The 27,116-nt window shown below is 42.2% G+C and overlaps 1 protein-coding gene across 1 annotated transcript; it reads left to right on the forward strand.

Annotated features, from left to right (window-relative positions):
- The first annotated feature begins 4,338 nt into the window (after positions 1–4,338).
- Positions 4,339–27,116, forward strand: opn3 (opsin 3). Its single transcript, XM_061745310.1, has 4 exons — positions 4,339–5,289; positions 14,348–14,667; positions 22,772–23,023; positions 26,598–27,116. Exons 1-4 carry the CDS (start codon positions 4,947–4,949, stop codon positions 26,895–26,897), a joined length of 1,215 nt encoding a protein of 404 aa, XP_061601294.1. The 5' UTR covers positions 4,339–4,946; the 3' UTR covers positions 26,898–27,116.

Consider the following 27,116-nt stretch of genomic DNA (forward strand, 5'->3'; position numbering starts at 1 on the left):
ATTGTGTGGCGGCCTTTCTATTGTCTTCCAGCCACTTTCCTAGTTCAGAGGAGACTTGCACTCCAATAAAACAATCACTGTCTGGCTACGTATCGAACGGAGATTTATTAAACTCTCGACCGTGCAGTGTCCACAACAAATCATAAGTAAATTTACACGGCAAAAACTCAAAATCTACCAGGAATATTTGTCATATTTCTAGTTACAGTGCAATGTGATGAGGGATGACATGTGTGGGGGATATAAACCACAGACTGGGACTTAGTTCTTCCTCACAATGGCCCTGGTTTATTTCCTTGCAACAACAGACTCATATATTGTCGGCCGGGTGAATACGCCGCGCTTTCTTCATACCTTGAATGAAAAACCTTTCATCTGTGAATGAGCAGCGCACGAGTGAGTCAGTGGGTGAGCTGCAGCATAATTAAAGCATTCCTGGAGTCTGTGTTGCCGTGCACATCCCCACATCCACTCTTACCCGCTCGCCTCGTTCCAGAGGGATCTGCTATTTTAAATCAACCTGTAGGCAACTCAGAAATGAGGTCGGATTGCAAACGTTGGCGCCGTGGGAATCAAGCCCTCTCAACACACTGACATTTCTCTCTGTGGACAAAATGAAAAGATGGTGGAGGAAGAGAAGGAGGCAAATGTCACAGAGAGGAACAGAAACACAACGAGGAATCGGCGCAGAAATGTTCTTTCATCAACCGGGTGCAGGTGACACCGTGGGAGGGTTTGAAAAGTTCGGAAGTCCCTGCAGCTTCTGCCAGGCAAACACTCAGACAAAGCTTTCTTGGTCAAATGTAAAAAGTCCATTTCTATGATCAGAAATAATCATAGACATTTAGCTGTTCTTTCCACAGAGGCAAAAGCACAAATGCACCTCACCTGTGCAGTGAGAAGAGATGGAAGAACTGTCGTTGGCGTCTTAGCAGAAGGTTGAAAAACTCAATATCCATTGACTTAAGTGCTTCATAATTATATATATAAGTGTTTCAATAATTATGTGGCTAAGTGACACATTTGATTAAATGTTTCAGAACACAAAGCCTCTGTTGTAATTATTTTTGTTATAACAAAAGAGTATAATATTGCCCCATTAAAAATGTCACTTTGGCGCTTAGTAAATTAAATCATTCTTTCAAGATTACCATCCTGAAAGATAGTTGCCACCCGTTCATTTCCTATATCTCCTTATTTCTGTGTCAGTGTCAGGTCAGGTGAATTTATATAAAGTAATAACTTAATTTATACTTTCTTTAGTCCTCTCTGGTGGGATCAGGTTCCATCTGTGAATAAAGTATGTTTGATCAGTCAGACAAGAGGACTGGACACATTCACTCTCACATACCTACGCACAAAAAATAACAACTGCTGCAAGATTAAAATGCATATATACTGGGAAAAAGGTTTCTGCCAATTAGGCGCTAACCATTGATACTGTATATATGCAGACAAAAACAAAAAAAAACAAAAATTAAAGCTGCAAGCAGCGATGAACGGCCCTCCACCCTTGTAACGTTCAGGCTGCAGTGGAAGCTTGTATGACTTGATGTAGATTCTTCAGGCCTGGACATTTAGTGGATGAAACACCCACGACTCTCTATGTCAAACCATTCAAAAGTTATGGTAGAAAATAGAAACTATCAAATATGGACCAATCAGATGAAGGGTGGGCGCGCTTTTTGGCGTCTATCGTCACCACGGTAACGCTTTTGACTGAGAAAAGTAATGTGCGTCGTCGCAGGATGGAGACGCACATTTTGATGTATAACACACCTGGGTGCACGTTACGGTTCGGGCCGTATTAACTGCCGAAGAAATGGCATAAATTTCACCAAAATGACACAATTAATTGAAAATGGCCGACTTCCTGTTGGGTTTGGGCCATGGCGCCAAGAGACTTTTCTTTAAGTTGTGACATGATACAGGTGTGTAGCGATTTTTGTGCATGTACGTCATTAATAGGCCACGCCCATTAATTGCGAACCATTAAATATCACATTTATCACCAGGCCTGGCTTGGTGCAAAATTTGGTGACTTTTGGGGCACGTTTAGGGGGAAAAAAGGCCCTCATTTCGTCTGAAGAAAAACGAGAAAAAATGCACTACTGTAAGTGCTCAGGCCCTAATTATTTAGACTATAGGACTGGACTTTTGGCAACACTCATTACTGACTTCTCCACCCAAATTCAATTTTAAAGTGGATATTCTTGTACAAATGTTCATCAGCAGCTCCCCCAGGGTGGATGGAGCTGTTGCCATGGCGTTAGGTGGATGAACTCCAGCCAGCTGGTTTGAGTTGCAGTAAAATACATTTCTCTGGATTGGAATAATAATTGAAATGAATGTTTTTAATTAGAATAGCACTAAATGTGTTTGCTTCCCCTGTAAAATTTTTCAAAAAAGTTTTTCAAACCTTTATTTTAAGATTTTAAACACAGTCAGAACATTGACCATGAACATACAAAGTCTGGCATCAAGAAAATAAGCAGATACATTATTAAGACATACATTGAATGAAGTCCGCAGTATATTGCATAGAATAGAATAGAATAGAATAGAATAGAATAGAATAGAATAGAATAGAATGGAATAGAGAAGAATAGAATAGAATAGAATAGAATAGAATAGAATAGAATAGAATAGAATAGAATAGAATAGAATAGAATAGAAAGCCTTTATTATCATTATAATGATACAATGAGATTAGTCGGCAGCTCCATAAAAGTGCACAAAAACTACCGGTATGTAAAAAACCAAATAAGAAACAGGAAACATAAATATATATACACTATGAAAATGAATGAACGAGAGAATATAGCACATAGTAACATAAATATGGCACTAAGTTGAACAAAATTAAATAAAACTAAGTAAGACATTACATTTCTCCAAATATTTCTTCAATTATGTTGAACAAACTCAATTGAAATTGAGTTTAATAGCGGAAGTTACAATGACACTTTCAGAATAAAGGAACCATATAAATACTTACTCTAATAAACCTAAAGCATCAATGGATTGTGTGGTGTTGATTAACTGTTGTATTGTACTAAAAGGTCCACTTAAAAGCTGTTTCTGAACGAAATGTGCCGCCTTTCACGATAAATATTGATTGAAATCTTTATTTCGAGCATTAAATAAAAAAGAAAAAACAAATCAAAGGGAAATAAACCTTCATGCCCGAAAAGGAGTAGGAGGAAGTAAAAAAAACTTATGAGGTCCTACCCCTTGTTTCTTTTTCAATTTTTCTTGAATACAAACTAAAAATAAATAGAAATAAATATAACAGCAAGCTTTACTTTCTCAACAAATATACCTGTTATTACATTATAAAAATATTACAGCACTACAGCACATTATACCAGAGCAATTATAAATAATATACATATACATATACAACATATATATATATATATATATATATATATATATATATATATATATATATATATATATATATATATATATATATATATATATATATATATATATCATTATTATACTTACCATTTTATATAGGCCTACGTACATTATGCTGAATCTGAATATGATCATCATCTCACATGTACCCACGACTGTCGCACAAAAAGTTGGTTGAAAGTTCAGTTCAGTTCATATTTATTTTGAGCAATACAACATTTACAACATAACATAAGTGACCTGCGAGCAACAGAAAATTAAACCTCTAACAGTAGAAGTGCAGGTTCAAAATACAAATTAATTCATTAACACTCGAAAGGGAGTGCGAAGAAGAAAACTTATTTAATCCCACCTCTGTTTCTCATCAAAAACTACACAGATTTTTTAAGGCTTCCTCCTGTCTCAACATTTAAACTAAAACAATGAACAAAAGACCTATATCAAATTATAATAAAATGATTCTACAGTTCACCTCACCTAAATTTGCACACATTGTGGTTGTGAAATGCAGATGCATTTCACAACCACAATGCGTGCAAATCCAGGAAAGTCATTTTATTTTGAAGGAACGAGCAGAAGTATACACGCCAATCACGCAGGTTCGGGCTTGACGTTGGAACATCGACCCACTTTCCCTTTCCAGGCAGCGTCGGTGCGTTTGGATGAGCAGGAGCGCAGAGAGCGCTCCGTCTTCCGCGAGCAGGACGCGCATTCAGGACGCAGGACAAGGACTTGCGACCAGGACGCGCATTCAGGACGCAAAACCAGGACGCAAAACCTGGACGCAAAACCTGGACTTGCGACCAGGACGCAGGACAAGGACGCAAAACCAAGACCGGGACGCACCACTAGGACGCAAAACCAGGACCCGAAACCAAGACGCGCAGCCAGGACGCAGAACCAGGAGGACTCAAAACCAGGACCAGGACGCAAACCAGGACTTGCGACCAAGACGCGCAGCCAGGATAAGCCACCAGGACGCACCACTAGGACGCACCGTCTCCCGCGAGCAGGACGCGCATTCAGGACGCAGGACAAGGACGCAGGAACCGGGTGCCGAAACCAAGACGCAGGACCAGGACCCGAGACCCGGACGGAGGAGCAGGACGGGAAACCAGGACGCAAAACCAGGACTTGCGACCACACTGTATTCCCTAACAGTTGTACTGGCTCATAATTTATAAGGGTGGACTTGCAACCAGGACGCAGGACAAGTACGCAAAACCAGGACCAGGACGCACCACTAGGACGCGCAAACAGGAATTACCACTAGGACGCAAAACCAGGACGCAGGACCAGGACGCGCATTCAGGACTGGAGACCAGGACCAGGACGCGGAACCAGGACGCACCACTAGGACCTGCGACCAGGACGGGAGACCAGGACGCGCAGCCAGGAAAAGCCACCAGGACGCGCCACTAGGGCCGGGAAGCACCACCGGGACGCGCCGCCGCCACTAGGACCAGGACGCGCCTCTGCGCACCTCTCACCATGCTGGAAACCAGGCCGATCCGAGCGCCATGAGTCCGGCCAACGCCACCGGGGGCCCGGGGGGCCCGGGCAGCGCGGGCCCGGGCAGCGCGGAGCGCTACATGTTCGCCCTGGGAACCTACAGACTGCTCGCCTTCACCATCGGGACCATCGGGGTGTTCGGGTTCTGCAACAACGTGGTCGTCATGGTCCTCTACTGCAGGTTCAAGAAGCTCCGCACTCCCACCAACCTGCTGCTGGTCAACATCAGTCTCAGCGACTTCCTGGTCTCCATCACCGGAATAAACTTCACCTTCGCTTCGTGCGTCAAAGGCCGCTGGATCTGGAGCCAGACGACGTGCGTGTGGGACGGGTTCAGCAACAGCTTGTTCGGTGAGGAATAACACCATTTATTTAGACATGCAAACTTGTAAAGCCTTAAGTTAAACTTTTTTCTTTTTCAAAGTAGCCCATGTTTTTATTTTCAATGATTTTTCCATTATATCTCCTTATCGTTCTTTGTTCCGTAACAGGTGAATGTTATAATTTTCTTTTAGAGGGCAGAAATTATCTTATTTCTATAGGAAAGCCTTATGAGGTTGTTATTTAATATAGAGATTTTGCATTCATAAATATTTTATACTATAAAATTGTTTTACTAATATCTGTAGGATTTTATTAATGTAGGTAAAATCTATAATTGTCATTCTGAATTATTAATAATCTGCAAAGCATCCAGTTTTCTCTTGAAATACTATACTTAATACTTATTTTACATGCACTCTCTATCACCCACACACACACACACACACACACACACACACACACACACACACACACACACACATATGTATGTATGTGTGTGTGTGTTAGGAATGGGCGATATTTTACCGTTCACGATAAACCGTCAAAAAAATTCCCCACGGTAAGAATTTGTGGTCTCGCGGTAAAAATGATAAATTGCGGAAATGAGAAAGAAAGAAAGAAAGAAAGAAAGAAAGAAAGAAAGAAAGAAAGAAAGAAAGAAAGAAAGAAAGAAAGAAAGAAAGAAATGAGCCTGAAAGAAAGAAAGAAATTAGCCTGAAAGAAAGAAAGAAAGAAAGAAAGAAAGAAAGAAAGAAAGAAAGAAAGAAAGAAAGAAAGAAAGAAAGAAAGAAAGAAAGAAAGAAAGAAGGAAAAAAGGAAAGAAGGAAAGAAAGAAAGAAAGAAAGAAAGAAATGAGCCAGAAAGAAAGAAAGATTCCCATTGATGACACTTTTTGTATTGGTATTTTTTTTATCGTTACCGGGATAAATGCCAGAAATTATCGCAATACATTTTTTAGTCCATACCGCCCATGTGTGTGTGTGTATATATATATATATATATATATATATATATATATATATATATATAGTGTATAGTATATTTATTCTATAGATTTTTTTTACTCATTTTTGGTCAATGCATTATCTGTTATTGGCATGTTGGTGGATTTTCTGCAGGCATGACTTCATGCCGAGGTATCTTTTCTCATTTCCACTGCTCCTGTTGTTTCTGTGACAAGGCTGGTGGTTAATTATTACCTAAAATGTCTTGCATTGAAGTGTGAACCAACACTTGGGGTCGTTCTCCGAGTCTCCCAGTCCCACCTCCTGCAGGAACGTGAGTCCCGGCTCATTAGAACGAGCCTGCAAGCCTTTGGCTGCTTTTACTGTCAGACGCCAGGCAGCACGGGAGAGAAGCCGTCCCCATCCGTCCCCATCCGTCCCCATCCGTCTTCCTGCCCTTTAAGTGACATTGCCTCCTGTGCATACGATCAACCGACACGTGCCTGCGTCCACGGCCAGCGCTGCAGCCAAACCTTCTGACCATCTGGATTTGCATTGCAGATCATGTCACAGGCAAATGCAAGATCAGAAGAGGCTGTAACTTGAGCTGCTCACAGGAGGGTTGATTTGATTTGATTTGATATGTTTATTTGGTCACGTTGTAGAAGTCAGTAATCAATACAAAATGTTTTGCATGTAGATCAAGCAAGGACCAAAAGGTGTAAACTGAAGCCAAAGCTTATTTTGTCTACTCTTTTAACACAATGTCAACGTGCCACTATAGTGCAAGATTTGAAAAAAAACAAAACAAAATAACTACATGAAAAAAAAAAAAATATATATATATATATATGTATATATATATTAGAGAAAGAAAGACTTTTTTTTACTTTGACTTTTTTTCTCGACATTTCAACTTTTTTCTCGACATTTTGACTTTTTTCTCAACATTTCCACTTTTCTCTCGACATTTCGACTTTTTTCCCGACATTTTGACTGAATTTCTCGACATTTTGACTGAATTTCTCGACATTTCGACTTTTTTCTCAACATTTCGCCTTTTTTTCTCAACATTTCGCCTTTTTCATATACATACATCCATATACATGCATGCTTCCATAGACATAATACACACATAATTCTGTCCATAATTTTGCAATAAATCTACATAATGTGGCTATGCCAATGATTTATAATATTTATGATCTTGTCTTTATACATATTTTTGAATTTCTTTAGTGTATTACACAGTTTCATTTCACTATCAAGGTTGTTCCACAGATTGGCTCCTTTTACTGAGATGCTTCTCTGTTTCACGGTCATTCTTGTCTTGGTTTTCATAAACATACATATTCCTCTCAGTTCATAATGACCGACTCTGCGCTGAAAGAGCTTCAGAACACAGTCAGGGAACGTGTTACTATTTATTTTAAACATAAACTGAGCGGTTTTAAAACCCACCAGGTCATGAAATTTAAGAGTTTGTGAGTTTATGAATAGATTGTTGGTTGATGAACAACATGTGGCTTCCAGCATAGTTTATTATCGATAATAACACCCAAGAATTTATTCTCATATACTCTTTCTAGTTTGATATTATTAATCTTAATTTGTGGCTGGTCATTAGGTTTACGGTATCCAAATAATATGAATTTAGTTGTATTTATGTTTAAAGATAATGTATTAATGTCAAACCATCGTTTTAACCTAGTTAATTCCTCTTGAACTGTATTCAGGAGCAAGCCTGTAACTTGAGTTGCTCACAGGAGGGTTTATACTCTGTTGATGGACTGAAGACTTCTTATTTCATCTCTGACATAACTCTGAGTGAGAAAAGATGCCCACGCTCAGGTGAACGGAGCAGACCTGACAGATAATGGATTCTAAGTTACTGATTGAATACAGCTCTGCAGCTGAAGACCGCGATGTCCTCGCGTGTAGAGAGAGATCCAAGGTCACACATGTGAGAGATCCAAGGTCACGCAGACGTCCCCCTAAGATGATTGGATAAAATCAGGGCGCGTCTTGGGAGGCCAGTGTGCCAGAGATCCTGCTGATACCGAGCGTGCCATGGAATCCAAGGTTAACTCAATAGTAGTTACAGTTCTACAGCACGTGCTGCTTCCTCTATTTCTGCTCCCTAGGAGAAAATAGCACCATCTTTGCACCTTTTTCTGCTCCTACTCAGTGGAGGTTGGTGATTCAGGGACCAGAAAAACTCAGGAGGAGCTGCAGTTGAGCCTGGAATAGCTTTATATTTATAGATATAGATATATACTGTATATATATGTATATATATATATATATATATATATATATATATATATATATATATATATATATATATATATATATATATATATATGTATACACACACACACACACACACATACATACATATATACACACATACGTACATACATATATCCATCATCCATCCATCCATACCTTCATCCATTAATTTTTGTGCGATGTGGACAGGGGAAAGAGGTGGTGGGTCGTTTCTGTCTTTCCTTACGGAGTTGTCGTTTGGTTTGTGCGACACAGTAGAGTTCCTTCTCATGATGTGCAGCACCTTCTTGCACCGACGCCCTCCAGCAGCCTGTTCAAGGCCATGTGCTCCCAGTCCTGAGATGTTATCAGGAATTTCTTATAATAATAATAATAATACCTTTATTTATAAAGCGCTTTTCAAAAACAAGTCACAAAGTGTTTTACATGCAATTAACAACAGGAAACAAACTATTAGTACAATATTAAGACACAATTGAGAGATAATAAAAACAGACAAATAATACAATCAGTTAAACACAAGTCTAAAATAGTGAGTTTTTAAAAGTGACTTAAAAGAAGACGGTGTGTTATCTCCCTGATCTCCTCCGGCAGGTCGTTCCATAAGCGAGGGGCTAAAACAGAAAAGGCCCGGTCACCCTTGGTCTTAAAGTTAGACCAAGGAATGGCCAGGAATGACCCACCAGAGGATCTCAGGGTGAGGTCAGGAGGTCAGCTATGGAATCAGGAGCTAGCCCCATACGAGCCTTAAAGGAGCCGTCTGTAAGAAATGTCCAAAACTGGTACTGCAGTCACTTTCAAAATATTGTTGAGCGGCGTGTACCCTCCCACTCCTCCCCCCGACCAGAGGTTGCCAGGTAGGCTGCAGAATGCAGCAGGAACGTAGGCTGCCATGGTTGCGATAATTAGAGCCGAGCTGGCAACCCGGATGCCGAAACAATACTGACTTGGTGATTGGGAGATAGGTGGAGGGTGGAGCTTCAGAAACAATACTGACTTGGTGATTGGGAGATAGGTGGAGGGTGGAGCTTCAGAAACAATACTGACTTGGTGATTGGGAGATAGGTGGAGGGTGGAGCTTCAGAAACAATACTGACTTGGTGATTGGGAGATAGGTGGAGGGTGGAGCTTCAGAAACAATACTGACTTGGTGATTGGGAGATAGGTGGAGGGTGGAGCTTCAGAAACAATACTGACTTGGTGATTGGGAGATAGGTGGAGGGTGGAGCTTCAGGCCAAAACAAAAAAATGACAACATAAACATCAGTTGAGGGCTGCAACTCCTCTTTTTAAACTGGAATATCCTGGCTTGAGGGCTGTTGTCAGTGACATAAGTATTTGAAATAAACATGATTTTTAAATGTCTGTTGACATATCGGGGTCATTTTATGATTCGTTTTATTATTGCTCTTACATACAGCTCCTTTAAAGTAATAATTAAAATTTTAAAATCCACTCTAAAACGGACCGGGAGCCAGTGAAGGGATTTTAAGATTGGTGTGATATGTTCTCTCCTGTTGGACCGGGTAATGAGTCTGGTTGCTGCATTTTGAATTAACTGTAGTTTATTTAGATTTTGCTGAGTGAGGCATGAAAAAAGTGAATTGCAGTAATCTAACCGGGATGAAATTAATGCATGTATAACTGTCTCTAAGTTTTTAGATGAAAGAAATGTTCCTCAGATTGTTCCTGATGTTGTCCTTGAAACGTTTCCTCTGCCCACCTGGAGCTCGCGGACCTCTGTCCAGCTGGGAATGTAGAATTTGTTTGGGGAGACGGGTGTGGGACCTCTGTCCAGCTGGGAGTATAGATGTTTGGGGAGACGGGTGTGGGACCTCTGTCCAGCTGGGAGTAGAGATGTTTGGGGAGACGGGTGTGGGACCTCTGTCCAGCTGGGAATATAGAATCTGTTTGGGGAGACGGGTGTGGGATCTCTGTCCAGCTGGGAGTATAGATGTTTGGGGAGACGGGTGTGGGACCTCTGTCCAGCTGGGAATATAGAATCTGTTTGGGGAGACGGGTGTGGGATCTCTGTCCAGCTGGGAATATAGATGTTTGGGGAGACGGGTGTGGGACCTCTGTCCAGCTGGGAATGTAGATGTTTGGGGAGACGGGTGTGGGACCTCTGTCCAGCTGGGAGTGTAGATGTTTGGGGAGACGGGTGTGGGACCTCTGTCCAGCTGGGAGTATAGATGTTTGGGGAGACAGGTGTGGGACCTCTGTCCAGCTGGGAGTATATAACCTGTTTGGGGAGACAAGTGTGGGACCTCTGTCCAGCTGGGAGTATATAACCTGTTTGGGGAGACGAGTGTGGGACCTCTGTCCAGCTGGGACTGTAGATGTTTGGGGAGACAGGTGTGGGACCTCTGTCCAGCTGGGAGTGTAGATGTTTGGGGAGACGGGTGTGGGACCTCTGTCCAGCTGGGAGTATAGATGTTTGGGGAGACGGGTGTGGGATCTCTGTCCAGCTGGGAGTATAGATGTTTGGGGAGACGGGTGTGGGACCTCTGTCCAGCTGGGAGTATAGAATCTGTTTGGGGAGACGGGTGTGGGACCTCTGTCCAGCTGGGAGTATAGATGTTTGGGGAGACGGGTGTGGGACCTCTGTCCAGCTAGGAGTATAGATGTTTGGGGAGACGGGTGTGGGACCTCTGTCCAGCTGGGAGTATAGATGTTTGGGGAGACGGGTGTGGGACCTCTGTCCAGCTGGGAGTACAGTTGTTTGGGGAGACGGGTGTGGGACCTCTGTCCAGCTGGGAGTATAGATGTTTGGGGAGACGGGTGTCGGACATGCGGATGGTTTTTAAAAACCCGAATATGAGCAAATTCGGGTTATTCAAAGGGGTTATTGGTGTTTACATGGCCGTGTAACCGGGTTATTGCTAATATTCGGGTTTTAAAAGAGTTATTGATGCATGGAAACGTAGTCCATGATTCTGCCCCGTACAGCGAGGTGTTTAGAACCACAGCCTTGTAAACCAGGAGCTCGGTGTCGACCCGGAGATCTCGGTCTTCAAAGACTCTTTTCCGGAGTCTGGCATAAGCTCCGCTGGTGATGATTGAACTCAGAGTGGATGTCCGCTTTGGAGGAAAGGAGGCTGCCGAGGTCGGGGAAGTGGTCAACATTTTCAAGCGTGGTGTTGTCCACTTTTCTGGTGGGTGGAGCAGGTGGCTGGTTGGGAGGAGGCTGATGTAGCACCTGGATGTTCAGGGCCAGACCCAGGGCTCTGTATGCCTTAGAAAAGGCGTTCAGGATGCCCTGCAGGTCTGCAGAGTGTGCTACGATGGCATTGTCGTCCACATACTGGAGCTCCATGATGGTGGTGTATTGAATCTTAGTTTTGGCTTTGAACCTGTTAAGGTTAAAGAGCCCCCAGTCCTGTACCAGATCGGAATTCCTTGTGGCTCTGTCCAAATGAGGTGTATGGCAGAAATGATACATACATACTGTACATACATACATACATGCTAGGGGTGTAACAATATATCGTGCCACGAAATTTTGCGATACAAAAACATCACGATACGTTAGTGCTGGGCGGTATGACCAAAAATGTATATCACGGTATTTTTCAAAATTATATCGGTTTCACGGTATATCACTGTATTTTTTTTTCATGCACAACTGGGTGTTAAACACATTTTCTAATGATTTGGAAAGGAATTGCTGCAGTAAATTGGCTTAGAATGGCTTATTTTACTGTCATGAGGAAGAAATATTGTAGAAAAACATTAATGTCCACACTAGTATAAATACAGGTTTGCATGGCCTTGCGTATGCCTGGCGCTAGGACCCCGCGGACGCATGGTGTGTCGTCGGGCTGTGTTTTCCTTCATGCTTCCCTGCAGCGTCACATGCAAACACAAACACACGTACCTGGCAGAAAGATTTCTTTATATCATGTTGTCTGTCGCCCGCAATATTTTTTCTTTTTTTGGCCGGCGCCATAGTTGGCTAGCTACAAACTCTATACATCCCATTATGTATAATAATATGCCCGCGCTCTCAGCGGTGGTACTCGCATCGTTAAGGCTGATTTATGGTTCCGCGTTACACCAACGCAGAGCCTACGGCGTAGGGTACGCGGTCAGCGGCCGTACGGTGCACGTCACCGCGTACCCTACGCCGTAGCTTACGGCGTAGGCTCTACGTCGATTTAAAGCCGAACCATAATTTAGGCTTTACTAGGCAACGAAGCAGGTTGACTCCCGTTGCAGAACAGCGCTGTGGAGGCGCTCCTAAACGTAAATGATCATTGATTTATTTAATTTTTTTTAGGCCTGGCGGGGGGTCTCGTTGGCCTGGCGGCCCATACAGTGGTAGGGGAAACAGTGTTGAGCGGCGCTACGTTCCGCCGTGCATGCAGCGTTCCCAACGTTGTGTGGGCTACTGTACATACTCACCGGTATTACGGTATATGAAAAATTCATATCATAAGAAAAATAAACACCGGTATTCGGTATGGATCGGTATACCGCCCAGCACTACGATACGTGTCGTGGAGGTGACAAACTGTATCTGATATTGGGTTATTAATATTAATCTATTGTGTTGACTAGTAACGCGCCTCGACCCGCGGACCAAAATCTTCCTCCGCTCAGAAGAAACTAGTCCCGTTTTGAGGTCTGAACTTTTACTTATGTAAGGCTGGTGTAGAGTTAAGCCTTACCTTATTAAATTAAACCTTTTTGGGGTCGTGAGTAGGATAAACACGGGGACAACTTCTGCTGAGTTCCAGTGTACTTTAATGTCCCTCAACAGTGTAGGATTTTAGAACATCAACACAGCACCTAGTGCCGTACTGTGGCGTATCACTCCGCCCAATCTAAAACAGACTAATCACTACAGATAAACTGACTAGTGTCATTATAGTCCCTGATTTACATCAGAATATAAAGAATATATTTATAAAATAATGAACCCTGAATTACCAAAATAACCTTCTCAACAAAAATAAATCTCCTCTTAAACTTATAAGGTGAGCATGAATCAATCTTTTTTATCATGTAAAATTGCATGTATTCATTTACTTTTATCTATTTATTTAATTTTAGTTACATTTCTGGAAAAGAAAAAAGTCAAGTCATACATGAGAGAAACTATTCAGTTTGTGTCTAAATATTTATACTTGTATGAAACTGAAGATCATAATGCAAACCTGACATTTACTTTTAGTTCATTAGTGTAAAATGGTTGGCCTGGCTTTCTCTTTAAAACTTAAACAGTTATAAAGCATTACAAACTGTAACAATAGGACAAACGTACAGCATTGTTTTGTATTTTGTGTCTTTCAAATAAAAGACAATTTTTTCCAGTCATATGTTCCTCATTCAAGGTTGTTAAAAAAATACTGCTATAATATCGTATCGTATCGTGAGATTAATGTATCATTACACCCCTAATACATAAGTATAGTATTTCAAGAGAGACGGATGTAAATACTGTGGATAAGCTGCTGTGTGTGTTTGAAGTACAATTTGTCTCCAGTTGTCTCACCTGCCAGCTCGCGTGTAAAAGTATTTGTCTCCAGTTGTCTCACCTGCCAGCTCGCATGTAAAAGTGGGAACAAACTGATCTACAAGAGGAACTGAAGAGCTACAAATATGCAAACCACTTCACTTCACTTGGAAAAATCAGACGACATAATGCAGACGCTTCTCTTAGAGCCGTTAGTTCTCACGGTCCCCGACTAAAGTGATTGAATGTGACGCTCAGTTTTGTTTACATGCAGATGAGATTGGGTTCAAAGAGACGATGAGTAGCCGCTGACCCAGATCCTTCAGCCTTCTTATTTCTGCGTTACTCAGTTTGCTCGTCTCTCTCCCTCTCTTTCTCTCCGTCCGTCCAGGCATCGTGTCCATCATGACTCTGGCGGCTCTGGCCTACGAGCGCTACGTCCGGGTGGTGCACGCCCAGGTGGTGGACTTCCCCTGGGCCTGGCGGGCCATCGCCCACATCTGGCTGTACTCTCTGGCCTGGACCGGGGCCCCGCTGCTGGGCTGGAACCGCTACACCCTGGAGATCCACCGGCTGGGCTGCTCCCTGGACTGGACGTCCAAAGACCCCAACGACGCCTCCTTCATCCTCTTCTTCCTGCTGGCCTGTTTCTTCGTGCCCGTGGGGATCATGATCTACTGCTACGGGAACATCCTCTACACCGTGAGAATGGTGAGGCGTAAAAACGTTCATTAGGGCCCGAGCACTTACAGTGCAAAGGCCCTATTGTATCCTTATTTTTCTGACGAAAGGAGGGCCTTTTTTCCCCCTAAACGTGCCCCAATAGTCACCAAATTTTGCACCAAGCCAGGTCTGGTGATACATTTGATATTTAATGGTTTGCATTAATGGGCGTGGCCTAACGGCTCAACAGCGCCCCCTAGAAAACTTTGTGCCTCAAGCCCCACAATACGGTTTGACGTACATGTACGGAAATCGGTACACACCTGTATCATGTTGCAACTTAAAGAAAAGTCTCTTGGCGCCATGGCCCAAACCCAACAGGAAGTCGGCCATTTTGAATTAATCGTGTAATTTTGGCGAAATTTATGCGACTTCTTCGGCAGTTAACCGTAACGTGCACCCAGGTGTGTTATACATCAAAATGTGCGTCTCCATCCTGCGACGATGTGCATTACTTTTCTCCGTCAAAAGCGTTACGTAGCGACGCTAGATGCCAAAAAGCACGCCCCCCCCCCTTCTTCCGATTGGTCGATATCTGATAGTTCCTACTTTCTACCATAACTTTTGAATGGTTCGATATAGAGAGTCGTGGGTGGTTTCATCCACTAAATGTCCAGGTCTGAAGAATCTACATCAAGTCATACAAGCTTCCACTGCAGCCTGAATGTTACAAGGGTGGAGGAACGTTCATCGCTGCTTGCAGCTTTAATTGACTTTATCTGTGGTTGACTTCAAGTACAATTCCTCACATTCAGGATGTACAAGGCACAGTTTGATCCTACCGACTCAGTTGCAGCACTTCTTTTGTGCACTTACCTTGACATTTTCCCTGAAGGAGAAAAACTAAAATCATGTCTTCTTTTCAGTTTCACACTTCTAGGGCTGCAGCTAATGACTATTGTGACAGTCGATCAGTCCTTGACTATTGAAACGATCTAATCCAATTATGAACTATTTAATGTCTCTTATTTAGCTTTCAGCTTTAAAATTTTGCATGAGGTTTTTTAAATTATGTGCTAATTATAAATTAAAGACATGAAAGATGAACTTTACTGCTGGTGTCTGTGGTGTTACATCGCCCGCTGCTGTATCGTGTACCTTGTGCTTTACTCTATTATACATGTGCAACTCTCTGCAAAGCAGGCTCGGGTCTACGAGGGAGCATCAGCATTGCACCCACAGTTTATGTATCTTCATGCTCAGTTGAAAAGACGAACAGAAAACTGACAAATGCGCGCGCGTTAAGCCTGATTTATGGTTCCGCGTTAAATCGACGGCGTAGTCTACGGCGTAGGATATGCAGCGACGCGCACCGTACGTTCGCGTCACCGCATATCCTACGCCGTAAGCTCTGCGTTGGTGCAACGCTGAACCATAAATCTGCCAGTGTCCGTCACTCATGCTTCCAGCAGTTTCCTGCACCAGCAAGACGCTGCTCTCTGCTGCTCCGTTAACACAAAGTAACCATGGATATTCAGAAGTGGTTCAAGCACAACGATGCAAACAAGTTTACAGGACTGTCTCAGAAAATTAGAATATTGTGATAAAGTCCTTTAATTTTCTGTAATGCAATTAAAAAAACAAAAAGTCATACAGTCTGGATTCATTACAAATCAACTGAAATATTGCAAGACTTTTATTATTTTAATATTGCTGATTATGGCTTACAGTTTAAGATTAAGATTCCCAGAATATTCTAATTTTTTGAGATAGGATATTTGAGTTTTCTTAAGCTGTAAACCATGATCAGCAATATTAAAATAATAAAAGGCTTGCAATATTTCAGTTGATTTGTAATGAATCCAGAATGTATGACATTTTTGCATTACAGAAAATAAAGGACTTTATCACAATATTCTAATTTTCTGAGACAGTCCTGTATATTTATGGTTATATTTATTTTTGTTGCTATGTTTTATTTTCTGTTGCTAGATTGTCTGATGGGTGAGGTAGTCCAGACTAAATGTAGCATTTTCTTTAATCTGCAGCGATATTGCTACAAAAATGCACTTGAAATATTCTTGTTTTGCTAGTATCATTCCGCTTGAAATTATGGGAAAAAACATAATTTAGTGTTTAATAACGTGCCAGGCATGTGCACCCCCTCTGATCTGAAATGCACCCCTACTCATCATTTTCTAGTACCGGCCCTGCTGCAAAGATGCCTTGCTCTGTTCACAAAATTATTTTTGTCGACAACGTTGACTAATCGTCACACACCCACACCTGTCAAGTCTCCCGTTTTGGCCGAGAAACTACCGTAATTTACCGTCTTTCCCGTCGTCCTCCCGTATTTATATTTTCCCATAAATTTCCCGTTTTATAATATAATAATTTTTAAAAAGCATTACTGTGTCTCTCCAAACTGAATTGTCACTAACCTCACGAGAACTGCAACCTGCTGTAGCTTTCAATACTTGTCCTATCCAGTATCATCCAAAAGTTGACGATATTGGGAACTTAAAATGCATGGAGTTAGTAGCTCGAGCCAGGAGGAGCTGACAACGCTTTCTTCATTTTGAGATTGAAGCTGTAAAAATGTTGCATAACAAAGAAACACGAGTGAAAACACACGGACGACTGCTTCTCTGGACAGTTTTCTGGTTTAAAAACTTTGTTTGGGTGTAGGTGTGAGAAACAACACGAGCCAAGAGAATCATCACTTGTTTGTGAGAGCGCCCCCCAGTGGCAGCGACGTGCTACCACACGTAGACCTGCCAAACGCCAACACGCTGCAGTTACAGCAGCGGGATCAAGTCGAGATCTCACACTTTCTGTCTCCAGATACAACGCTGAATATCTTTAGAAGTTAAGGATTTATTTTAGTTTTTCCGTCTGTTCATCGTATGAACGGCAGCCAAGGGCGAAACTTTAGTTTCAGAGGTGGGGGGGACACAAGTAGGATGGGTAAATTTGTGCGTGTAGCTGTAGCGTGGATGTGCAGTGTGGCTTTGTAAGACTATGTGTGTGTGTGTGTGTGAATGTGAACGATCAAACGATTTTAATATGCATTTACTTTTTTAGACACTTAACTTTTTTTTTTTGCCCGTTTTGGGAAAATGCTGGATCTGCACCCTTGGCCAGGCTTGATTTTTCATTTTCAAAAGCTTGGGCACAGAAAAAACATAGGATTCCATTGACTCCTTGTTTATAATGGAGCCAAGGAAATTCACAGTACCACTTCTCTTGTTCTTAAGGTTTTGTTGTTGAGATTCTGTTCTACAATCACTTTTGGGCTAACATGGTTGGGTTCCTGCCTGCCTGCACTTCTTCACTTGCGCCTGTCTCCACATATTTCTCCTATGAAATATGAAAATAGATCATGTTCATTTCTTCCTTTCCTTATAAACAAACCAAAATCACCTAACCATTTACAACATATTAACCTGCACTACAGTGCTGCTGCTGCTGCTTTCCCCTGCCTCTCTCTGAGTTTGAGCCTGTGGTGTAAGTCCAACATTACAGTTAGTGAAGTAACAGCAGAGAGAAAATGTGCTTTCCTCTATACAACACACATAACCTGAGGTGGGTAGTACTCAGTTACATTTGCTTGAGTAAGGTTTAAGTTTACACTTCTTCCTATTTAAGTTTACACTTCTTCCTACTCCTTTTTTGTCACATGTAAATCAATTTATCAAGTTTTGAAGGATGTTGTTTTGTTTTGTTTGCTTAAACTTCTCATGAAGTGTTGTTTCTTCTTTTTTTTTTACATGTACAAAAATAAAATAAATCAAATCAAATCAAATCAAGGTTTTGGATAAATTATTCTTTTAAGAGTAGTTTTAATGCAAAGTACTTTTCACTTGGAGTAATATTGTTCTAAAGTAACAATACTAATAGCCTTTTCCTGGCAGTTTGTTGTCACCTTCAAGCTCTCTGTGTGTGCACAGCCTACCTGCAACACAGCAGTGCTGCTGCTTTTTTGTCCCGCTGCAAAAATGGATTTTAAACTGAGCTGCCGGCTCCTCCTCATTTCTGCGCCGCGTCCTGGCTGTCTGTCTGTGAAGGCTGATTTATGGCCCGCGTTAAATCGACGCAGAACCTACGCTCACTGTACGTTGCGCGTCGCCGCGTACCCTACGCCGTAAGCTCTGCGTCGATTTAACGCGGAACCATAAATCAGCCTTGAGCAGCACTGAGGGGAGGGGAGGAGGAGGAGGGGGAGCGGGGCTGCCGTGCCGTCAGTACCTCGGCACAGGGTGTCTTGATGATTCGCAATTACACGCTGAGCCACCGTTCGTTTTTAAACTATAAAAAGTGGGGGGTACAAAAACATGATTTTGAAAAGTGGGGGGGACATGTCCCCCCTGTCCCCAGTGGAAATTGCGCCCATGACGGCAGCGCTAACGGGGAAATCTGACAGTGTTGAAAATGTGTGAAGGAAAACAGCTTTTCATTAACCTTGTGCAGCTGAACCTTTAATTGGTTGCATTAATTAGCTGTGGCACTTGAGTTTGTTTGTTTATAGCATCTTGGTCGGATGAACGAGTGAAAACTTCTGCTCTCTGCTTGTAAATCAGCAGTTTCAACTGCCATGACCAACACTGTTATTATAGCAGAATTAAATGTGTTTATTTCTTTATTTGCAAGGATCCCCATTTGCTATACCTTTAAACACAGCTAGTCTTACTGGGTTCCACATTAAAAAACAATACATTTAAAACATACAGTTAAAAACAAGACATAAAGAAAGCACTGCAAAAACTCAAAATCTTAAATATCTTATTTCTAGTTAAAATGTCTCATTTTTAGTCAAACAAATCTCATTACACTTAAAACAAGTGTCATTACCAGAAAAATAACTTTTTATTTGACCATTTTCACCTGTTTCAAGTAAATTTTCACTTAAAATAAGTAGAAAAAGATTTTTTTGCTTGTAATGAGAAGATAAATCTTGTTCCACTGGCAGATTTTTCTACTAATTTCAAGTGAAAATCTACTTGAAACAGGTGAAAATTGTTATTTTTCTGGTAATGACATTTGTTTTAAGTGTAATGAGATTTGTTTGACTAAAAATGAGACATTTTAATTAGAAATAACACAAATATTCCTGGTAAGATTTTGAGTTTTTGCATTGAGAAAACGAAATAATACGACAAACCTACATTAAACTTTACCGTACATGTAAATCATTATCCTCATGAATAAGATACTAGCCAGTTTTTATTAATTATATGTTGTCTACAACACCTTAAATATCTACCACTATTTTTTACCTGACATGTGAGATTTGGTGTGGGAAAATAAATTGTCAGTGTAGATGTGACATGATGTGAGACTTTTGTATTATACAACTCTTGATTTAGTGTCCTCTCTTGAGTAAAAGATACATTTGCCCTAGGGGTGCGTGTACCGTGACTTCCTGGGGTAATACCTGAATTACGATGTGATGAACATGAATGCAAAAGTGACAAATGTGTGAATAAAGCCATCTAAAGTTGCGTATATCTTTTCTGCACTGCAAAAACTCAAAATCTTACCAAGAATATTTGTCTTATTTCTAGTTAAAATGTCTCATTTTTAGTCAAAAACTATCTCATTACACTTAAAACAAGAGTCATCACTGGAAAAAACAACAATTTTTACCTGTTTCAAGTAGATTTTCACTTAAAATAAGTAGAAAAATCTGCCAGTGGAACAAGATTTTTTTGCTTGTAATGAGAAGATAAATCTTGTTCCACTGGCAGATTTTTCTACTTATTTCAAGTGAAAATTTACTTAAAACAGGTGAAAATTGTCAAATAACAAGTTATTTTTCTGGTGATGAATCTTGTTTTAAGTGTAATGAGGTTTTTTGACTAAAAATGAGACATTTTAAATAGAAATAAGACAAATATTCCTGGTAAGATTTTGAGTTTTTGCAGTGTGAAAAGTGCTCAACACATCAAATCTGATGTCGGTCTGCATCAGATTCCTTGGTTAGATGTTGATGGGTTTGCTGAAGGTGTGAGCTGCTACTCCCCCCCATCATCACACTCACACATCACAGAGCTTTGGGGGAATGTTCAAACAGAACTAAAAGAGAAGAAGCTGCAGAGCGTTTTTGGTTTCCTGCAGGAGCAGCTCGGCCCAGCTTTGCAGGAGTCAGACAATCTCATCACGTAGCAGATATTCAGAAGCCTGCAGTGCAACGGACCGTTAACGTGGAAGCAGATTGGGGCTTAATGAATAATAATTCATAAATAATAAAAAAAGAAAAGGTGCATGAATGAAAAAGCCTGCAGATGAATGGACAGATTCTTTATCGTCTCATCACTTTGACTGCAGAACATTTCTAACATTTCTAACCTTTGAGCCGTTACCAGGATGTTTGCATCTAGTTGTAAATGAATGAAAATGTCGCTAAATAAAACTCAAGAGGAAACCCCATGAAAATAAAAAGATGAATTAATTACCAATTCAGATTAAAAGCCACCACTATCCCATGAACGCTTGTTTATCGCGCGTTGGCCATGAAAACGCAGGTTATTTGTCACCTCGGGCCTGAAGGGCAGGCGAGTCGGGAGGCGTTAGCCGCCAAACAAAGCTAAACCTGGTGGACCTGCTGCACAATGATGCATTGTTCCCAGATCAGCAGGTTAATATCACCGTCAGAATGAGGATGGCTGAACATCAGGATTGTGAGTGTTCTTGGCCGGTTTTGCTTCTTGCAAAGCTCCGGTTTGTCATCTTTGTGTCCACTTGTCCAAACATCTTTTGTGGTTCCAGACAAATGGCGTCCTCGGCTGAGTAACTCGCGGATCTCCTCGTCTCCCCAGTTACTGTCACGGTGTGGTTGTTGAGGACCCAAATGCAGGAGAGCAGGAGGCAGGAGTTGGCAAAAAGGCAGGATTTATTGAACAAAACAAAACCAAAAACGCTGCAGAGCAGGATCACCAAGGCAGAACAATAAACAGGAATCCAAAAAACTAGAGGAGAACATGGAGGGAGCAAACAGTACGGACCAGCAGGGAGCAGGGAAAGACAAGACTAGATATAACAGGGGATAATGAGACACAGGTGACGACAATCAGGGCAGATGGGAAACAGGAGGGACAGAAATGAAAACTCAAAACTGGGAGAAATGATACCCTGACAGTTACTCATTTTGCAAATATAAATCCTACCTGTGGCCTCCTGGTGCTGATGTTACTTTCATCAGCTGTCTCCTTATTTTAATAATAAATAAGTTGGCTGTACTCGGATGACGTGATCTACAAACCAGTGGCGGGTGCTGAAATTTTTTTGGAAGGGCGCAATTGACCTTGACATGCATCGGGGTGTAACTGTACACATAAGTCATGGTTAGGTACAAGCTTGGTACAATGGGGAAAAAAGTAAGGTAGAGAAATAATAATTTGGTCCTTTAATTTCTAAAAAATGTAACCATCCAACAATGGCTTTTTTTCTCATAGGTTTTAGTGAAGCAGTTCAGTTCTGGTGCAGTGGAAAAAGAAAACTAAGCATAAAGTAGGGGTTAAACATTTCAATAAGTCCACTATCATTAGGGCCCAAGCACTTACAGTGCAAAGGCCCTATTGTATCTGTAGGAGTTCTCGTTGTTTTTATTTTTCTTCCGACGAAAGGAGGGCCTTTTTTCCCCCTAAACGTGCCCCAAAAGTCACCAAATTTTGCACCAAGCCAGGCCTGACGAAAAATTTGATATTTAATGGTTTGCATTAATGGGCGTGGCCTAATGGCTCAACAGCGCCCCCTAGAAAACTTTGTGCCTCAAGCCCACAATACAGTTTGACGTACATGCACGAAAATCGGTACACACTTGTATCATGTCGCAACTTAAAGAAAAGTCTCTTGGCGCCATGGCCCAAACTCAACAGGAAGTCGGCCATTTTGAACATTTTGAATTAACCGTGTATTTTTGGCGCAATTTATGCCATTCCTTCGGCCGTTAATACGGCCCGAACCGTAACGTGCACCCAGGTGTGTTATACATCAAAATATGCGTCTCCATCCTGCGACGATGCACATTACTTTTCAAAAGCGTTACCGTGGCGACGATAGACAGCAAAAAGCATCTGATTGGTCCATATCTGATAGTTCCTACTTTCTGCCATAACTTTTACCGACGTCCTGATATCTCCGTCTCCCGCAGCTCCGCTCCATCCAGGACCTCCAGACGGTTCAGATCATCAAGATCTTGCGCTACGAGAAGAAGGTGGCTGCGATGTTTCTGCTGATGATTTCCTGCTTCCTGGTGTGCTGGACGCCCTACGCCGTCGTGTCCATGATGGAGGCCTTCGGCAGGAAGAGCATGGTCTCTCCCACGGTCGCCATCATCCCCTCGTTCTTCGCCAAGTCCAGCACGGCGTACAACCCCCTCATCTACGCATTCATGAGCCGGAAGGTTGGTTGTCATCTTTTCAATTTCAATTCAATTCAGTTTTTTTTGTACAGCATCTAATACAACAGATGTTTTCTCTAAACGCTTTCCAGAGACCCAGAACATGAACCCCGAGAAATTATTACATAAACAATGGCAGGTAAAAACTCCCCTAATGGGAGAAAAGGCTAAAGCCAAACAGTGGCAAGAAAAACTCCCCTTTAGGAGGGAAGAAACCTGGACCAGGACCTGGACCTGCAGGCAGGTGGAAGCAGCAACCGGATGACTGGGGGGGGGGGTACCGGGATCGAAGGCCAGCACGCAGCTCCCGAGGCTCCGGCCTGCAAACATGCACAAAACAGAAAAAAGAGGGGCCAGCACAAGAAACTACAGGAACAATGGACAAAAATGATAGCTATGAGATGGTTATAATAAATAAAAATGGAAATGGAGAAGAGAGGAAGGGAAGAGGAGAGGAGAAGAAGGGTGAGAGGCACCGCTCAGTGGATCATGTCGGTCCCCCCTGCAGCATAGGCCTATAGCAGCATATCTACCACCAAGCTATATTTGAGACTAAGGCCCAATCTCAATACTTCTCCTACTTTTCTCCACTCGCCCTTCTTTTCTTCCCTACCCCCTAAAAAAGAAGGGGGAGATTTTAGGGCACTTGAAATCTAGGGCACTTAGCCCAGGTGCCTGTCCCATTCTCCTACTCCCCCTCGTTTTCATCCCTACCCTGATCAGGAAGCTGAGAGACAAAAGCTGTTTTAATTTCAGCTGTAGCGCTGTTAATATGCCACTTTATTAAGTTTTAATATTTTTTCAGGCGTAAAAGTAACCGTTAAGATCCCCAACCTGGGCTCAGTTTATCCAAATAACGCCTGTTAAGAAATTTGACTGGACGTTTTCGGAGATGAGAAGAGCCGCTGGCCCAGGGGAGCAGCAGCAGCTCACAGCCGGAGAACAGACGTGTCTGCCGGGTCAAGCTGTTCCGTTGTCCCGGGAGAGAAACCTGCAGCTCTGTTGAGAATTACGCTGGCTGAAATAAATCATTTAGGAAGATACATGTTGGTTTAATAGATGAAATCTAACAGTTGTAGCTACGCCTGTTAAGAAATTTGCTCAGAAAATTTAGAGATTTCTGCCTGCCGGCTCCGGAGCTGATTTATGGGTCCGCGTTAAATCGACGCAGAGCCTACGGCGTAGGCTCTGCGTCGATTTAACGCGGGACCATAAAACAGCTCCGCTATCTTCACTTCAGCTTTATCTGAAAGTGTGTGAATTACAGCTTTGTGGTTTCTGAAAACTATTATATCAGAAACATCCAAAACAAATCTGACGAAGCACAGGATTATTTCTCTCTATTTCTCACAAAAAAATTTTTACTCCCTTGGTCACAATCTGAGACGAGTCTGCCTGTTTGCCCTCGGTCGGCGAGTCAAATCGACGCAGAGCCTACGGCGTAGCTTACGTATCCTATGGCGTAGCTTACGTAGCCTACGGCGTAGCTTGCGTAGCCTACGGCGTAACCTAACAGCCTTTACTCCGGCGCGATTCTTCGCGAACAACGGAAAAAAAGGGGTTATGTACATTCACTGAGTGAATATTATGAAAGTAAAATATATATTTCTCGCTAGAAATGTAATCAAAACGCATTTTTATGCAGAAACTAACTAAAAATATTGATTTATTCACTAAGAAATGTCCGCCATGTTTTTTTTTTGATTCAGTCCGCAAATGACGACGAAAAGCATTCTGGGAAATTTTTATACCCCCTCGCTCGCGAAGTCAGCATCTGAAATCCCTCGATTTGAAGGTGTTATCCTCAGCCCCTAGCCCTCGATATGCCCACTCCCCCTAGGTGAAAAGAGGAATTGGGACACCACTACCCTCACGGGAATGCGCAAAATTTAGGGGTAGTGAAGAAAACGAGGGCGAGGGGGTGAATTGGGACGGGGCCTAACTATTATAGTCTTGTTCTATAGCTGCAACTATGACTACTGACTCTAACACACTAGAGTTTACACTACCTAGAGATTTACCAACACCAGCTAGAGGTTTACTAAACACTAACTATAGGCTTTACTAAACAGAAAGGTTTTAAGTTTAGTTTAAAAGGTGGAGGTGGTGTCAGCCTCCTTAACCCAGATTGGAAGTTGGTTCCATAGTAATGGGGCCTGATAGCAGAATGCCCGCCCTCCAAATCTACATTTAGATACTCTAGGAACTACGAGTAAACCTGCACTCCGAGAACGGAGAGCTCTGCCAGGAACATAAGGCACTATCAGGTCTTGTAAATACTGCGGAGCTAAGCCGTTTTGGGCTTTATATGCAAGTAATACAATTTTTAATTGGATTCTGAATTTTACGGGTAGCCAATGGAGCGACGCTAACACTGGAGAGACGTGGTCTCTCCTGCTGATTCCTGTCAGCACTCGCGCTGCTGTATTTTGGATCTTTGAGGCCTACAAATATTGTCCACCTCGCCAGCGCTGACTTATGTGCTCCCTGTAGCTGGAGAGAGGAATCACACTAGTCACTAGTCAGCTAGTTCTAACACTGGAGAGACGTGGTCTCTCCTGCTGATTCCTGTCAGCACTCGCGCTGCTGTATTTTGGATCTTTGAGGCCTACAAATATTGTCCACCTCGCCAGCGCTGACTTATGTGCTCCCTGTAGCTGGAGAGAGGAATCACACTAGTCACTAGTCAGCTAGTTCAGGGGTCGGCAACCCAAAATGTTGAAAGAGCCATATTGGACCAAAAACACAAAAAAAAGAAAAAAATTGAAATGTCGAGAAAAAAGTCGAAATGTGGAGAAAAAGTCGAAATGTCGAGAAAAAAGTTGAAATGTCGAGAAAAAAGTCGAAATGTTGAGAAAAAGTCGAAATGTTGAGGAAAAAAGTCGAAATGTCGAGAAAAAAGTTGAAATGTCGAGAAAAAAGTCGAAATGTTGAGAAAAAGTTGAAATGTTGAGAAAAAAGTCGAAATGTTGAGAAAAAATCTGAAATGTCGAGAAAAAAATCGTAAAGTCGAGATTAATGTTGAAGTACAATTTCCAGAAAAAAGTCAAAATTTCTAAAAAAAAGGTGAAATGTCGAGAAAAAAGTCGTAATGTCGAGATTAATGTTGAAGTACAATTTCGAGAAAAAAGTCGAAATGTCGAGAAAAAAGTCAAAATTTCGAGAAAAAAGTCGTAATGTCGAGATTAATGTTGAAGTACAATTTCCAGAAAGTTGAAATGTCGAGATTAAAAAGGAAAGGAAAAACAAAGAAAAAAAAGAAGAACAAAAGGAAAATAAAAGAGAAAAAGAGAGAAAAAGAGAAAAAAGAAGAAAAAAAGGAAAAGAGAAAAAAAGAAAAAAAGGAAAAAAAAGTCAAACATTTTTGAAAAAGCTCCAGGAGCCACTAGGGCGGTGCTAAAGAGCCCCATGCGGCTCTGGAGCCGCGGGTTGCCGAGCCCTGCCCTATTCTGCTTAAATTTCAGTTTTAAGCATTGAAAGCATGCAGAATTTGATTCCAGACATTTTTTTGACATTTTACATATTTGGCAAGCCTCAAATTGTGTATATTGAGTGTGTTTGTGTGTTTGTGTCCCAGTTCCGGCGCTGCCTGCTGCAGCTCCTCTGCTCCCGGCTCTCGTGGCTCCAGCGTAACCTGAAGGAGCGGCCCCTGGCCCCGGGGGAGCGGCCCATCCTGGCCCCGGTGCAGCGGCCCATCCGCCCCATCGTCGTCTCCGGCTCCTGCGGCGCCAGCAGGGACCGGCCCAAGAAGAGGGTCACCTTCAACTCCTCCTCCATCGTCTTCATCATCACCGGCGACGACTTCCAGCAGCTGGACGTGACGTCCAAGGACGAGGAGACGACGCTGGTCAACGTCATCCAAGTGAGGCCGCTGTGATCCAGGACCAGGACTGGACTCTGGACTCCTCACCCCGACTCTCAGTCTGCCTTACGAGCTAACGTGGAATTCCAAGCCAAATAATCCCGTCTGACCTCCCTGGATGTTTCTGTGCCCACACACAGTTCCAGACTTTTATACAACTGAGTGTAAATACCTAACCGTTGACCCGAGGTCTCAACTAAACCCATCAAAGCACTGCAAAAACTCAAAATCTTA

This window comes from Cololabis saira, chromosome 17 (assembly GCF_033807715.1).
Source record: "Cololabis saira isolate AMF1-May2022 chromosome 17, fColSai1.1, whole genome shotgun sequence".
NCBI classification, from domain to species: domain Eukaryota; kingdom Metazoa; phylum Chordata; class Actinopteri; order Beloniformes; family Belonidae; genus Cololabis; species Cololabis saira.

What these genes read in the sequence shown, in the direction of transcription:
- opn3 (XM_061745310.1), top strand. Translation starts at nt 4,947, where the DNA reads ATGAGTCCGGCCAACGCCACCGGGGGCCCGGGGGGCCCGGGCAGCGCG. An exon ending in GTTCAGCAACAGCTTGTTCG is followed by an intron (nt 5,290 to 14,347) that starts GTGAGGAATAAC and finishes CCGTCCGTCCAG; the next exon opens with GCATCGTGTCCATCATGACT. An exon ending in ACGCATTCATGAGCCGGAAG is followed by an intron (nt 23,024 to 26,597) that starts GTTGGTTGTCAT and finishes TTTGTGTCCCAG; the next exon opens with TTCCGGCGCTGCCTGCTGCA.